Source organism: Vanellus vanellus (genome assembly GCF_965231255.1).
Source record: "Vanellus vanellus genome assembly, chromosome: 6".
Lineage (NCBI taxonomy): Eukaryota > Metazoa > Chordata > Aves > Charadriiformes > Charadriidae > Vanellus > Vanellus vanellus.
In genome coordinates, this window is record NC_138911.1 from 15,162,169 (window position 1) to 15,179,255 (window position 17,087).

Here is a 17,087-nt window from a genome sequence, read left to right on the forward strand (position 1 = left end):
CCTTCCCTCAGCGGGGGATTACCTCACGCTCTGAGCCGGAGGCCGCCCGGCCGCGCTCACACGACGGCCGAAGCGCAGCCCCGGGGTGGGGAGCCTCTTAACCCCTCGTTCCCCCAGCGGCACTTCACGCCTGACCGGCAGCTGCGCCCCACCGGACGCCCCACCGAGACCAAGTCTTGGTGACCGGCTGCAACGCCTCCACAGCCGCCGCCACAGCAACGAGCCCCAGCCCGCCTCCCCCGTGCCAGCCTCCCACCCTGCTGCGCGCGAGCAAGGACACCCAACCCCTCACCGCGCCCGCGCGCCACGGCCCCGCCCCCGCCTCTCTCCGGAGGCAGAGCGCGAGGGCTGGCCCGCGCCCCTGTCAGTCATCGGGCAGAGACGGCCTCCGCCGCCGCGGAGGGACTTGGGACGAGTAGTCCCGGCCTGGCCCCGCCGCGCCGCCACGGGCAGGGCGAGAACTACCGTTCCCGGCGCGCCCCGCGGCCGTGACCCGCCGCGGGCCGAGGGAGCGGCTCCGGCAGGAAGGCGGCAGAGGGGCCCGGTCACCCAGCCGCAGCGATGAGCTCGGCCAGGGAGTCCCAGGGCCACCACGGCCTCAAGCGAGCGGCCTCTCCCGATGTAAATGGGCGCGGGGCCTGGGGCGGCCGCGCGGCGGGAGGAGGGGAGGAGGAGGCGGCGGCCGGGAGGGAGGCCGTGGCGGGGCCCCGGTGCGGCGCCGGAGCCCCGCGGCGGGACGCAGGGAAGGCCGCGGCCTTCCCGGCCGCCCCCTTTCCCGGCGCTGAGGGCCGTCCGGGGGGCCTCGGCTGGCGGAGGCGGCACGGGGGAGGCGGTGGCGGGGGGTGAGGGGCCGCCGGGCCCGCCGCGGCGGAGGGGGCGGGCGGGCGCAGTCAGCGTGTGCTCCCGCAGGGCTCCAGCAGCTGGGAGGCGGCGGACCTCGGCAACGAGGAGCGGAAGCAGAAGTTCCTGCGGCTGATGGGCGCCGGGAAGGTGAGGCCGCCCCGCTCCCCCCCTCCGGTGGGCACACGGGGACCCGGGCGGGAGGAACACCCCACTCTCAATCCCCCCACCCCCTCCCCCAGCGGCTGCGCGGGATTTTCTATTTGCGATGCACGAAACTTCCCCAGAAGGGGCTTTGCTGCAGGCCGCGGGACGCTCTGAGGAAAAAGACAACACTTAAAGGCAATTTGGCTTTGGGACTCTCCTTAAAGGAGGATTTTGGGTTTCACAGCCGCAGCTGTTATGTCCCTGTAATGCAAAACATCGGTCTGAAATTGTCAAGTCTCTGCTGTGCAGCTTCTTCCCCACCCCCCACCTTTACATTTTCAGACCGGCTAATAAAATTCTACGTGGATGCTCCAGAGAGAGCCCTTGTTACAAACTAACTAACCTGTGCACTAGGTTTGTAAAATTCTCTCTCGTTGGAAAAAAGAAAAAATTAAAAATAGTAGCTGATAGACTAAAACAGGAAAATAGTAAGCCTAATTAAATAATCCGGGAAATACTTTTAAAGATAAAATGCTCTAAAACAATATTTCTACTACGCTTTTTGCAAAAAGTGTTGCAAAACTAGTAAAATATAATTGCGGTTTTCCCATGTACAAAATGATGGGTTTGGTATTATATGTATCTTCAAGAAAAATAATTTCACTTGTACTAGGTTATTTTGCTTGAATACAGTATTTTTGTAAGCTAAAATACTTTACTGTATTAGAGAGGTGAAAGTTAATACTTCCTAGTGGATAGGAATACAATAACCTATTAAAACATCCCACTACCGCTGATCTTAACATCTATTTGGATACTTAATGCTGCTTGCTATGTAATGCCAGTTCTTGCCTATAGGGATACATTTGCTAATGAGCAACTACAGAGGCAGTACATTAATGAGCACTGTGAAGGTCTTAACTGATACTGTGACCGGTCCAATAGTGGGATCATCACCATAAGATGTACAGACTGAACTATTGCATAGTGCCAGAGAAAGAGACCCAAAGGGTAAATTGTCAGAACCTAAATTCACACTTGTCCAGCATTGCGTATTGTAGTTTTCATATCAGGGGGTCACCATTCTTCCTTGTTTAGCTGACATACTAGCATGGCTTGTCTTCATCTTTGGAATGGCAAGAAACAGAATGAAACAGAACCAGGTTTGGGGTGTGGGAACAGTAAAGACTATCTAGCTGTTGGGTTTTCTTTTTCAGAAAATTCAGTGAAACAAATATGAAACAAGTTCATCAAGAGGCAGCAGTTGTTAGCTAATAAAACTTACAGTCTTACAGTTGGTTGTCAAGGTTTGACAGCAAACCTTTTCCATTTGAAATTTCCAGAATGTTGGCAGAGCTGTCAGTGCACCCTAAAGCTCCAAAACAAACTGCCTTTTCTTTTAGAAAGAACATACTGGCCGCCTTGTTATCGGAGACCACAGATCAACCTCTCACTTCAGGACAGGTCAGTTTATCCAACAGCTGATACAAAGTTGGAAATTGAACACTTATTTAGGAACATCCCAGTACTTTGAGCTTCATAGGTGTTGCAGGGAGGGATTTCAGGTTTCGTGGCTGAAGACTGGTCAGACTGCAGATTTGTAGAAGTTCCTAATTTGTCTCATTAGATTACTGACAAACAGTTTCTCTGACTGCACTTGCTTGCCTTCTAAAGTCCAGGTTCAGCAAAGTCCTTGATGGTCAAATAATCTTGTGTACAAATGCCCTGGAAATCGGGGCCTATAGGTCCTCGGTCTTATTTAGCTATCCAAAGAAGAAAGTAAAGTTTTATTGCTGTTGGTACCTAGCAGTATTATACTTCTTCCTTGCTGCCAGGTGTGGATATCCAAACCTCTACATCATTGTGCATGGAAACGAACAGGGTTGATTTCTCCCCCCACCAATTACCTATTGAATCGAAAGATCTCTGCCTTAAAGCAGTGAGGTAGAAGCTGAAAAGATCAGCAAGGTCATCTTGGCAATCAGCAATCATGTGATGTCATGTAATGTATGACCATGGTAACTTCTTATCAGGCTTGCTTAGGTGGTAAGTCAAAGTACATCGAAACCAAGCTGAGCTTGACTGACTGAGAGAAGCTTTGACAAAGCTGTATAGAATAGCAACTGTCAGAGTTCCAGAAAACTCCTTTCCCTGATATGCCCCACTAGTAATTTTTCAGTTGACAAAAAATGATCTGTGGACCAAAACACCAAAAGAAGCCTGAGGATTGGTTCCAGGGGCTGTTGTTAGCTTGCAGAGTGACTAAGAATCACTTCCTTATACCTGATTTTCCTAGAAAGGAGGTGATGCTTCCCCTAAGGAGTCATAAAGAATCAGTACTGCTTTGTTATTAGCAAAAAAAATAAGATGCTGGCGTTTTTTTTTTTCCACACAGAACAGCTATTTTCTTAACACTTTACTGCCTTGTCTGACATACCATTATTGTCCTTTTATAATAACATACAGCTTTAACTTCCAAATGAGGAAGCATTAGTTTGCAATACAAACTTTTAATTTTACAGAGGTACAAATTAAAAACTAGAGTGTTGTAGGCCTATCAGGGGAGAATTAGCGATTCCTACCTTTCATGAGAACAGAGGATTCTTAACTATTTTAGACCATACTCCCCCAGTAAAAATTATTCTTTATTTACTTATTCAAACAAGTAAGTAAAGGGCATGTAGAAGTAGCTCATGAAAATTGGTTTTTCTGCTAATTCCTAAAGATGGAAAAATGTAGAGCTGTAGCAACTGCTCCTGATAATTCAGGGTGCATGAAATATTTTCAGATACAGCTCTAAAAGGAAGAGTGGTAGTGTTGTCTGGACCATTGCTGCTATATATTAATCATGGTTTAATCATAGTAATTGCATGTTATGCAGTGAAGGTCAGAAACTTTCTTCTTGCTGTGACATGTTGCAGTATTGGCAGGCAGCACAGAGAAGTCAGACTGGTTACATTTACCTTGTTTAGCAGACCATACACTGCGCATAGTACAACTGTCTGAATGCGTCAGGTCTTAGGAACTTACCAACCTTCTTTGTATCAAAGCAACTTTGCTTGCGCACTTGATAAGATTGCTTATAAATCTGATGGTTTGTATGCAATAATACTCAATCTAGTGGTTTAAGATGGCTAAAAAACTTTCTCACTTATATAGTGATAAACTTTGAAAATACGACTTCGTGTAATTTGATGTCTTTGTTAATTTGAACGAACCATAACCAAAGTACACTGGACAATGCAGGGGAAGAAGACAAGAAAATGAATGAAGAACTGGAGTCTCAGTACCAACAGAGCATGGACAGCACGATGTCTGGACGAAACCGGCGCCACTGTGGACTCGGTTTCAGTGAGGTAGTAAGCTGTTCATTTCCATAATGATTTGGCTTTCACATTGCTAGGACAAAATGTGCATGGTTTACAAATCCAGTCACCACAACTAGTGGCAAACTTCTGCCGTTTGGGTTAAAGGACAAACTCACTGCAGGCTCTTGACCCCTGTTTGTGTACACTGTGGTGGCCATCCATAGGAATGAGCAGAAGGAGAAGTGTGACAAAACCCAAGAGAATTATGGTTTTAGGAACGTGTCTTTATCTGCCAATTGAAAGGTGCAGTAATTAATTTTTTGCTGTTAGCAGCAATTACTGCATAAAAACATAGCTGATGTTTCCAGAGCGAGTAAAACCACCTGTGCAGTGCTGGGAATTCTTAATATTACAGCCATGGAGGCTTTTCTCTTTAGGAGCATGAACAGAATTCCATTTTGATTGTTCTTGTTAGCAGTATCGTTGGATTATTTCAGCATTCATCACGCTGCAGTGTGCTAAACTTATTTTCAGAGATTAGTCATGAATATGGATTCTTGATGGTCTAGCCATTAGTGTCATTGTGTTTCACTCCATGACAAATATTCAAGTGTCATTATGTACTGTGTACACCAAAGTAAGCAATTACTTAAACTGATGTGATCTGAAACTTCTCAAACTCATTTAATGGTGTCTTTTGGATTTCTGCTGCAGCTAAATAAGAATGTAGCTTGTGAAACCGTGAATGTCACAGTTGATACAGTTAACCACTTCAGTGGAGTCACTTTCTGTCTAATAATTTGTATATTAAAGACCTGTGTTTAGCAACATAGCCCATTTTAGTACTAAAATAGAAGGAGCCATTAAGCGAAATATTCTCGCTGGGAAATCTTAAAAGCTGCAATGGAGTGGCCAGGAAATAATGGTTTATCTGTCTCATAATCTGAACTTCTAGTTTCAGGAAGGTGAAGAACAGGAAGAGGCAGCTGGACACTCCTCTGAAGAGAGTTCAGAGGACTCTGAAAGTGGCTCTGAGTCAGAGCAAGAGGAGTCTGCAGAGGAGCTACAAGCTGCTGAGAAACATGATGAAGCTGAGGTTCCAGAAAATAAAAAAGAAGCAAAAAGCAACTATAAAATGATGTTTGTTAAAGCCAGTGGCTCATAACTGCAGATGTAACAGCTTTGTATTTAAAGTACAGTAAGCCTTATTGTTACAGTGCAAAGTGGAGGACTGCTACAGCACAAATCTTTGTATTATGATTTTAAAAATCCCCGTTAGATGACAAAAAGTAGTATTTGCTTTCAGTTGCCATGGATAACGTTTTTATGGGCACAGTGATATTACTGGTTTTTGTAAAGTGTATAAAATACTGGATGGAGAAATAAATTCTTTTTGTTCCTGCCCAATCTCTACAATGTTATCTAAACTGTCCTCCCCCTTATTCCATGCCAGATAAGGCAACTTCATGTTAGTGGTTTCTTTTGTTACTACCCCAGTCTTGAATTTTTAACTATTAAGATTACATGTGACTTACTGGATGTTGCATTAGTTGTAAAATACCAATATCAGCACTATTCTGTGATGTACTAGAGCTTTAAACAATGATTTTGTCTATAGATGCTAGTGTTGACAGGGCTAAGAGGAAGAATCACTTTTGTGACAGCATTAATTACTCTGAAGTCCTACAGCAGTTGCACAGAAGGAGGTGTTTTAGAAACGCATAATACAACAGAAGGCTCTAATTGCTTCTTTGGCTTTATAATGTGGGGGGTAAACTGTCGTTCTTTATACCTTTCAGTAGAAAAGAGGGACTTTTGAATTCCTGGCTCCTGGTTATAGCACTGAGCTGTTATTAAAAATAACTCCTCCTGAAGAAAGCAGTTCACTTTGAAAGAGAAAATATACTTTGATAATGAAAAGGATATACAAATCATTTAGTTTTTTTAAATATAGAATACAGAGTTAAGTACACACGCCCTTCTTCCTTTTCTCCCCATACATGCATCACTTGGAGGTCTAAGTCAATTATCACAAAAGGTTGTACCTCTCAAGTAAACTTGATGTGCTTAAAGAGTCAGGAGTTCCAGTAACTCCTTCCAGCAAGAGTTAAGCATATCCATTCCTCTGCAAATTTATAGTTTACTGTATTCAAGTAATTAATAAAATAACAGAACTTTTTAGACTTCGTTTCCTATTAGTACATCAGACAGATCAACTGCCTCTCCTTGCTGGGAGAATAGAACATCTGATCCGCACCTCTAGTACAGCCTCATTCTGCCACAACAGTGTTTCAGGAAACACCCCAGATGCCTGTGGAGAATCTACCAAATCATACAATTTATGACATGCAGACAACATTTGCAAGCCAGTCGGCTTACATGAAAGCAGCATTATGTACTATCATTGTATAGGTTTACTGGACGTAAACATTGCAGCATCAGTTATGGAGAGAGGACTTGGAGTAAGTTATATTATGGAAAAAATAAAAGTAATGATTGTAAATACAAACTGAGTAGATTTTGATTAATCTGTTTTGCTGTGCTATGTAATACAACATTTTTCAAAGTCATTCAGCTTTAAGAACAACATTACAGCAGCCACTAACAGTGATTTATGTTTGCTTCGTATGCATTTTTTTTGTTTTCCCAATACCACAAGCTTGTAATACATAGACGAAAATGAAAGTTACTTGTACACGCTGAAGAAAGAAAACTTTACCACGACTTCTGAAAGCTGCTCTATCTCTACAAAGAGATAGAGGCCCTCCCCAAAAGATCAACTGATTAACTTTCCTAATAGACTGATCCCATTTTTTTCCTATTTAGACACTCTAGCTACCCTTAAACCTGCATTTTACTGTTAAATTCTTTCAGATGTGGCTGCTGCCTGTTTATTGCCCTGAGTGCAATTACAAAATTAAGGCGCAGGCTGCAAAATGCTGCATATACACTGACCTCTCGGCCTTCTCTGTTCCAGCGTCGGAACTAGTGTTGCTCTCACAAACTTTTCTTCCGCAGCTGCTCAGCATCCCCGCAGATCTCTGGGCTTGCCCACCAGCATGCATCGAAACAGAGACTCACGTTCAGAAAAGGTGATGGACTCTGTTGCTGTAGACCCACCCTGCCAGGCAGAGCGCCCTGCAGCTTTCCCACTAGCCTCAAATGAAGGGCACGGTAAAACCTCACCTGAAGGCTTTCCTCTGCAGTGCACCAACCTGGAAAAGCAGATCTAGATGTCAGGTCCTGCACGGGTCTCTGCCGACAGAGCAGGCTGCCATAATGAGCACCATCAAGGGCTCTGCCACTCAGCTCTGCCCTGAATTGATTACAGCCTCCTGCCTCGCAAAACAGATTTGGCCATTGGTTCTGAATATAAATAAATAGACCACACAAGGATAAAAAATAAACTGAAATTACGGTCTAACCAGGAAAAAAAAAAAATCAACACAGCACAACGTCTATTTCTCCAAAAGTACGACACGTAATATTGTGAACATCTGATGAGGCTTGGTGTAACTCATTTCTGATGCTGACCTAAGACTCATCTGCTCAAAATAGGAAGAGTTCTACATAATCATGTCCGTCTCTGTGTAACATTTATAAACATACGTTAAGAACTTGCAGATTCCTCTACAAAGCAGGCTGTCTAAGAAGCTTCTCCATACAAACTGAGAAAGGCTGATGTAGTTCAGCGTAGATGGTGCAGTAAATGTTTTAATTCAGGAGTCAATTTTAGCCACATTCGGTATAATAGCATCAGCAGTAGTGGCATGGATAGTAGCAGAATGGTTTCAGCTCTCGTAGGAGACAGAGAACACAGGACAAATAAAGGTTGGTGTCTTGGCTGACTCTAGACAGATCTCTTTACCTTTTCAGATTGGTATGGAAGGAGCCCCCAGAGATGTCAGCAGACACTGAATCACAAAGAGGGCAACTGCATTTGTCTTTTCAAACAAGATTTGGCCACTGAAATTCCTCAAAGACCAGCTTATTTCCATCTCAATAGAAAGCCAGAAGTCTACCTGTACTCCAACACGTCTCAGGAAACAACTGATGAAAGTTAGATCTGTCACAAAACAACCATCACATCTGGTAAAAGTTTTAATCTGTTTCTAAATGACACTGAAAAATTTCCTACGCAAAGGTCAGCGCAGGTGCATTATCAGCATTTGGCTTTGGGAGACTGACAATACTTGAACAGGTGGAAAGCACCCATGTGCCTGTTCCCCTTCCATTTGCTGTGGAATAGGGAACCCCTCAAGACGAGTACCATCACAACCCCACCACCCACAAGGTCCTGCAGTCACAAAAGAGGATGCTTCTCAGCCAGGTAAAGAGGGATCCATTTCTTTTTCAACATCGTACAGGAATTCTTCGAGGCCAAGAAAACCAGATCTCTAAGTTGCCCTGTAGCTTTATGCAACTGCTTTACAGTTTACTCTCCCTTTCTCCCTGAAGAGGAGGCTGACAACTTGATTCCTGAAATCACAATTTATAGGCCAGCTTCAAAGCTATAGGTCCTTCTAAGGCTCTGGTTGGGGAATTCACATCAAAGAAGCTGTGCACATGTTGTTCTGATGCCAGAGAGGACGGTTGGTAGAAATCTCAGTGGATTTGTTACAGTCCCCAGAACAGGGATTAAATTATGCACCGAAGCTGCCTCTGTAAACTGCAGGAGACAAAGAGAATAAGTGGCAGCGCAATATCTCATAATCAAAGCCTGGCACAGTTATTTGCATCAGTCTCTTGGAAGCTGTCAGGGGATTAAGAGAAGGGACACGTGTCAAGGTGCCCTCGCTGAAGGGACAAAGCGGGAGTTGGGTTTGTTTGCTTTTAAGACTGCTACCTCAACTGCATTTTTCCTGAGAAAAGTATCTGAGTAGTGCACAGGTGTATAGCATCACCATGGGTAGATAAAAGTTACCTTAGTTTTTGCACAGCATTAAAGAAACAAAATGCTTGGTGATTTAATCTCATTTGATTTGGTTTTGATGTGCAGGTGCAAAATGAGATCACATTGACAGTTTGTGCTATTATCTATCCAAATCCAGTACCATTTATGGTGTCCATAGCTCAGGACAATCTAGTTGAGAAAAAAAAAAAAAGAGAGAGAGAGAAGAATGAAAAGTAACATACATCAGAAGAGGGTTTTTGTATCATCAGTCAAGCAATATGGGGGCTCATACAAAAAAACCTCCTTGCTTTGAACTTTTTCAAAACTGCCCACCTTGACCTGCAGGGAAATTCTCTCAAACCTTTACCATAAGTACGTGTTCTTAACGCAAGTATATCAAGCTACGTTAAAGGGTGCAGAAAGGTTTGACAGTCTGAACTGGCTCCTTTTCACTCTCATATTTATTGCTAAAGCTTTAAAACAAATCCAGGTGAAGCTTTTGATCCTTAACTGGTTGGGGCCAAGTCTCCTTCTCACTGTTACAGCCACTAAAGTCTAGTAATTGAGATCTGTTTATAAGGATGCAATAACAGAACACCTCTTTCCAAAACACAAGTTTGTTTTGTCAAAAAGACTTCTTTTGAACATAAGAAATTGATACTGGACACAAAAAAAATAGAGAACAAGTTTAGTCAGTTGTCAACTGATGGAGCCACTACCCAGATCCTGAATAAAATCTGTGTACAAAATAATTTCTCAAGTCACTTTTAAACTGGATTCAGTGAAGACAACTGAAGAGTCCTCAGGTGTACAGAAGGCTTTGAGGAAGGCAGGGGACACAGCTACACTCACGAGATGTTGCGCTATCTTCCCTCTGAGCCTCTCAGCCAGGTTAGGACGTGGAAATTGAGCAGAGCAGCCAGTTCTGCCACTCGTCTCAGGAGTGGTCCCTCAGCTTTTGCTGATTCTGTGTCTTAGCACCCAATGACAGGAGAATGGGATCAACACGCGTGCATGTCTATGCATCCGCACCCCCCAACACATACACACAGATGCACTACGACCGTGTTGGGCAGAAGACAAAATCCTGTTCCATACTGGGAGAAGAAGATGCTCAAGGGCACAGTATGGAAGAAGCAGAGCAGAGATATAGAGGAACTGTTTAGAATGAACTAAGCAGTCAGAGAAGCCAACAATACAGACAATACAAGAGACAAATAGAATTAGCAGTGACTTCTCTGAGGTCAACTTTTTCCCCCAGGATGGTACAATTCATTGGAACTAAATGTCGCCAGCTACTTCTTTTCATTAGGGTTACACCTTGCATAAGCCATCAGCCAGGCTTTCAAAAAAAACTCCCAAAACCTCCTGTGTCTCAAGAGATGAACCGGAAAACGACGTTAAGGCTTTTCTCAATTCTGGCTCTGGAGACAAAATCAAGCCAGCCCAACCCCCCTGACAATATAACAGAAGCGAGGCCAGAGACCACAGGAACACAACGCTCCACCTTGCACTGGCACATCACAACCGCCGACAGAGAAGCGCTCACTCGGGCCCAGGCTCTGTGCCAGGGGACACTGACCTCTTCCACTCCTGGCTCTGGGCCAAGCTGGTTCTATAGGGAGGAGAAGAGTTTCGCTCATACCAGCCACTCTTCACTGCAATTTGGCTTAAAAGAACTGAGCACAGCAGCTGCCAATAGAAAAGACAATTGTCTTATTACCAAAACGCTATTTTAAAGTCATCAGTGATTCTCTCCTTCACCCACTGCCACCATCAACACTCTACTCTCGTTTATCCCATTCACAAGGTATTTTTTGTGCTAGGATGCTGGGCTTAGATTCTCACTTGCCGGCTATTCTTTCTTCCTACCTCCCCCTCCCCCAATTTAGGCTGAATCCCTTTGTTAAAGCATCTTGCTTCTGTCCGAGTCCACATATTTCAGCTCCCTCAATCCTTTTACTACCCCTCACTTCAAACCACTCTCACCTTCAGCTTCTTACTCAGTCCTGTTTGCAGATACATCTCTGCCATTATTTCCTATAGATTCACTACTCACCTTTGCGTTCTCAATCTCTTCCTTCCTCTAGTGCGTTCTTATTCTATAGCTCCTGGTAAAAGGCTTCTTCTAGTTGGCAACAAGAAAACAGCATTGTCCTTTAAGCTTACATCTTATAACACTATTTCATCAATAACTGCTCCAAAAATGCTGTCTAATTCTTAGTGTTTTCTTTGGAGGCTGTTTTACACTCTCTGTCAGGCAACCAGGGGCACTGACAAGTAAGTAACAACAGAGCACAAATGTGCACATATGCAATACTTCCTGGGTGTATTTACTTTTATAATTAGCGCTCAAAGTTATTCTGCCATCTCCCAGTAATTTAATGGTGGGCTTTATAATTTTACCTTCCTCTTCGGTTTACCTGTAGTTTAACATTCCAAGTACGGTTGTTGCACAGAATACCTCAACAGACTTGTATTAAAAATGCTCTTTAAAATTCCAAAGCTTTGAACTAAAGAAATATCTCAAGAAGTTTTCATGGAAAGTTCATCTCGGTTGGTTCAATTCAGCTACAGTTAGATGCACCTTTTCAAATAATGGAAAAAAATGTAAAGGGGTCAGACCCAATCAATACAGTTGTTCAAACAGAATTTCAGGCACTGTGATGTGCGTATTTTTTGTGCTCTTTCTTTGTACTGCTCCACTGTGAAGAAAGGTTGCTTTTGCTAGTAGAGCAATAAAAGTCTTAGCCTTTTGAATACAGCCCAATAACCAATGGGAATGTTTACTAGGTGTGGAAAACACAGCAATTTTTCATGTTCTTCTTGTGCATGGCTTTGTTCTTTTTATAACCGCGAAATAACATAGACACAGACACACACACGGCACAAGCAAACACTTTAAAATACCCAAAGACAGACAGAAATCAGAGGGGTAACATCAGATCACGCCTTCTATATCTTCTAAGTTTTGACACTAAGTAAATCTGGTCTTTCCTTCATAGAACATCCAGAAGTTAATTGCTAAGACACATGGGAAATATGTGGGTTTACAGAGGGGAATAGATGCTGATATAAAATACATACGCATATATTTGAAGATCTGGAAATCGGACGAGGAAATGGTGCAGGTGGAAAAATAACGGTACAAACAATACCAGAACAAGCTGGGAGTGCTCTGGTTTCTCAAAAGACCAACCCCTCCCCTCCAAAGGCTGCGGGGTACCTAAGACCACCTCACTGGGCCTTTAACAACGTTTTTGGAACAGCAGCACCCAAGTTTAGTAGTGTCTTTCGGTAGCTTTTAGTTCCACACATAAGCAACTTCCTAGAACAGAATCCCTCAACACAGTTGCTTCCTGAAAAACCTTTCTGTCTAGGGTTTTTTTCAACTGTTCCAAAACGCTCTGGATGGCTCCAACTACTGCTACTGTCCAGTCCTTCAAAATAAGAAGATTTATATAGATGTACAAAGACAAGCGACAGCTCTACAGGATTTCCCACCAGCCCAGCAATACCCACAAACGCAAAATAACAGTAGTGGAAAAAGCAAGGGGGGGTGCTATGGAAGTTCAAAAAGGTGAAAGCAGTGCTACTTAAGAATATCAGGCTGCAAGTTTATAAATTCAGCTGTGCAATAAAACTTTAATAACTTTAGTTGAAGAAACTGAAAACAGATGTATAAGTGAAGGCAGTCTGCATAACTTTTGCTTGGTATAGCATTACAAAACTAATCAGAAAACAGCACCTTCAAAAGAAGAACTCATACTGCTTTCTAGTGAATTTCTGTTTCTTTAATTATAATTAGTCCTAAACACTTAAGCTGCTTAATAGGTAGACGGGGGAAAAAAAAAAAGCCACTTTGTGACCAAATTTACATTGATCCACAAGTAGACATCATTTATTTCTAGTCTTAATATTAGACGGTGGTATGTAACACCTATGAAACAGGATTTTGATTAAAAGAAACAGAACTGGAAAAGGAAACTGACCCAAAACAAACACTATACGCATATGAAAATTAGCCCTAATTATTTAAAAACTACACCAATTCCTGCAAAAAAAGACGGTCACTGGAGAACAGCATTTCACATATTTAATAAAAAGGTTTGGAAGAAAAATTGTCTTGACGATTTTTTCCCAAATTAGGGATTAACTATGGAAACAGACCAAAATCTTTAGAAAGACTAGTTTTGTTAAAAACATTAATGGTGTAACTATGTAGGGCAAAATCCTTCTCTTTCACGTGACCTTGAACGAGCAGATTTTGTGCGTGTGATCAAAGAAAAGAAAATTAACATCTCCCACAATCTGCAGAGCCAAAGCGCCCGCACCCCTTTCCCTTCCTTGCTAGGGCAGCAGAGGGAAATTGGAGTTGATGGCCGCTGCGGTCCAGGATCCAGCGGGCTGTGCTCTTCACCCGCCAGTTATGGCCACACACTCTTCCCTGCTGCATGACAAAGGCTCTGGAGAAAGAATGCCGTTTCACTCAACCGCGAAACAGGCGGTCAAAGGCTCCTTTGTGTGCCTGAGAAACAGGACGAGCGTGTCATAAGCAGCTCAGCTCTGAATTTCTGCATCCCAAGGTCAAGTACTCGCATTCTCAAATATTCGCTCTCAAGTTCTCAGAGTCAACAGAAAGCCATGGAAATACTTCCAACTGCTTCTCTGCATTTTGTTCTAGAGATTAAGTGTCAGAAGAATTAAACATTTCTACCGGTCTTCACCAAACTGATATCCTTCGAGGGAACTGCTGTAGTGTAAACCACTGCTGGTTGGCTGCTACCAAAATCTGCTTTGCCACTTGCCCACCAACCCTCTCTGCGGTCAATACCCTCTTCACATACAGGGCACACGTTACTATGTGCTGCCTCCAGGTTTCTTGTTTGTTCGTTTTTAAATTGAAGTTACTTTTGATACTTTATTTCACCAGAAACTAAAGAGCTACGATTGTGCCAGACAAACATACATATCTACAATACAGAAAGGACAGTATTGTAGTCATCCTGTTTAGGGGACAACCCTGGAAAATCTTTCTATTCAAGAATAAAGGCAGATTTGATCAAATGCTAAGAAAAAATTCTAAAAAAAAATTAAAATAAAATAAAAAAGAAGCTTCGGTGTAGGGAGAACCTGATCCAAATCCCAGTGAAACAAGCGCAAAACCGGAGAACTTCAATAGGATTTGAACCAAAGAAGAGCAAAATGTGGTAACAGCACAAACGACTCCAGATTTTCAACCCCATGGATGCTGACAAGAGAGTAGACAAGACAGAGACAATAGGAGGCAGTTATGTTAATATTTTAATCTGTACATATACCATTTTCCAAACTGTTACATTTCATTTAAATTAATGTTTTCTTGCAAAATATTCATTTATGCTTTCAAAACTTTTTATAAAGGCAAAAATAAATCATTATTTTGGCAAAAGGTTTTGAAGTTGATACTGGCAGTATTGAGGTAAAATAGATTGCATTAGCTAAATATATACTTTTAAGAATATTTCTGAGTACAGCGTTAATATAATATGATTTGTCTTAAAGTCTGAAACTTGAAGGTCAATTTCAAGGGGTTTGCAGCTATTACTTGAATACAGCAAATGAACAACTTAGTGGTTTCACAAAATACTGCAGAAGTATTTCTCAGTCATTTCTCGTCCAGAGCTGAACTCAACTAACGGGAAATTTCTGCCTGACTTGCATTCAATGCGTACACAGGTTTTTTTCAAGTAAAGTAGTTGCAGCAGTTCATTCAATCTTATTTTCCCCTTATGTAACTACCTCACCCTTTAGCCCTATACATAAGTAAAACACTGAATTTCAAAGTTTGGCAAAGTTAAGCACCACACGAACGTACATACGAAATTAGCAGGTGCCACATTACATTAGTTTTGCTGTTTCTAGGATAAATACTAGTCAATACATCATATTTGTCATGTTTATTGAAAAAAATCAGAAGAAAAATACATATTTACTAGTAAAATGACATATCCTATTTTTTTTTTTATTGCTTAGTTCACATATTTCAATTAACAGTTTTCTTCTTCCACATCTCAACTTTCAAAAAATACAATTTGTTAGCTGTTTGTTACTGAGGGGACAGCACTACTGTCAGGAGCATCCTAGCATACTGTGTATCGACACCAGCAGGTTCATCATATGGGATCAGAAAAGGAAATGGGAGTTAAAACTGGCTTTCGTTATGGCGTTTTTTCGTTTTGTGGAAAATTTCAGCTAAACGGTGGTTACTGATACTTAGAAATTCAAGCTAGAAGTTCTTTGTAATGTAGTGTTTAGTGGGCAAAAGGGTGGGTGATTAACTCTACAAACATATTCAATTCAGAACACCCTTTCAGCAAACTTCTCACTCGCGTTAGCTCTACTCATACCCTATGAATGTGCTTCTAGGTCTGTTCAAATTTACATTTTTTTCATCAAACTTTACATTGTGCATCTGAGCCTGAGGGGGAAGTAACAGCATCTTTTAACATCTATGTGAGCGGTTTCTCTTAAAATGAATTGAGCCCTTGATTTTAAAAAAGTTCTAAAATACATTGTCCTAAAAATACACTGTCAGTATTTTACAGAGTTTATTAAAAGTGCCATTTATTCATATAAAAAGTCTGAACTAAACTGAAGTCAAAATAAAATGATTTGCAATTCTCTTCATTTTCATAGAAAATCCCCCTATTATTCTCCGAATGTATTTCCAGAAGAACGTGTCATCAGCCGATGAGTATCTTCACAGAAAGCTGGTAATGAATCTCCTCTTCCTTCCATGTGGCGTCACTAGGTGGGATTTGCTTTGAGTCTCATGTCAGTGTTCACTTACTGCTTTGGCTAGCATGAAGTAAAATAAAACATGGTTAAATATTAACGTGAGTACACTAATGCCAAGCAGTAAGCACTTTCAGAAAACATTTTTTTTATTAAAGCCTTCTGCAGTTTGACAGAATGAACCATTTATATAGACACATTAAGCGAACAATCATCTCATGATGCCACTGATGCTCAAATTCCTGTGTCCCCTGCACAATGCTGGTTTTTGCAATTATTTTCTTATTAATTTTCCTGAAGAAAATGTAGGGGTTAATATATATGTGTGCAAATACATATCTATACATACACATGTATGTACGTATATATATGTGTGTGTGTGTAAATATATATATATACACATACACATGTATTTATGTATATTTATTCAGACATGTGATATACATATTTTTGAATCATTCTGGAATCACAGAATGGTTGAGGTACAAAGGGACCTCTGAAAGTCACCTGGTCCAAGCTCCCCACTCAAGTCTAATACCCTGGGACCACATGGTTATTTTTCTGGGATCTTGAGGCCACACATGGGTACCCCATTTGTATGCAAAGATCTCATGTGATAGTGATAATCAACTAGCATATCCCTGGATATAATAGTAGTCTCAAGTGTTATTCAGACACAGCAAAGATGGTAGAATCTGGTTCTCAGAAAGATAAACTGAACCAGAAAAGCAAATAGCTATGTATGTGCTCATTTTTATTTAGTTGGGGTTTTTTTCCACAGATATTTGACTCAGATTAGTGATAATGAAAACAAAGGTATCTAAAAGATTAACGCTATTTGAGTTATTTTTACTCCTTCATCTAGGTTTTATCTTTTTGTCCAACATCAGACAATAAAATTAGGCATCAGGAAATCAGAAAGGTGAGAATAATTTCAAAGCAAACTATGGAAGTACGTCAAGGATCTTAACTAGAGGCACACTTAGAGGTCAAGTATAATATTTTCAGGGTTTCCTATTTCAATACTATGGAGAAGAGACAATACACATTTCTTTATAAGGACAATGAAATTATCACAATTTTAATACTTGAAATGGCAAAATAACCTAATTGGAGACAAA

The 17,087-nt window shown here is 41.7% G+C and overlaps 2 protein-coding genes across 2 annotated transcripts in view; one reads left to right on the plus strand and one right to left on the minus strand.

Annotated features, from left to right (window-relative positions):
• The first annotated feature begins 505 nt into the window (after positions 1 to 505).
• Positions 506 to 5,697, plus strand: LOC309673977 (small acidic protein). Its single transcript, XM_082485867.1, has 5 exons — positions 506 to 621; positions 910 to 990; positions 2,391 to 2,451; positions 4,234 to 4,343; positions 5,251 to 5,697. The coding sequence occupies exons 1-5, from the start codon at positions 562 to 564 to the stop codon at positions 5,458 to 5,460; spliced, it is 522 nt and encodes a 173-aa protein (XP_082341993.1). The 5' UTR covers positions 506 to 561; the 3' UTR covers positions 5,461 to 5,697.
• A 10,222-nt stretch (positions 5,698 to 15,919) lies between these two features.
• The window catches only part of PLEKHA7 (pleckstrin homology domain containing A7), a gene marked incomplete at both ends in the record, with an annotated part of 169,364 nt that continues 168,196 nt past the window's right edge, over positions 15,920 to 17,087 (minus strand). Inside the window, one exon of the mRNA XM_082485239.1 lies at positions 15,920 to 16,029. Within this exon, the coding sequence (XP_082341365.1) occupies positions 16,007 to 16,029 (23 nt within the window). The remainder of the gene's footprint in view (positions 16,030 to 17,087) is intronic.

Bases quoted from the DNA above. Each gene is read 5' to 3' on its own strand.
- LOC309673977 (XM_082485867.1), top strand. From the start codon at position 562: ATGAGCTCGGCCAGGGAGTCCCAGGGCCACCACGGCCTCAAGCGAGCG. The intron at 622-909 runs GTAAATGGGCGC...GTGCTCCCGCAG, and splicing joins AGCGAGCGGCCTCTCCCGAT to GGCTCCAGCAGCTGGGAGGC. The intron at 4,344-5,250 runs GTAGTAAGCTGT...CTGAACTTCTAG, and splicing joins GTGGACTCGGTTTCAGTGAG to TTTCAGGAAGGTGAAGAACA.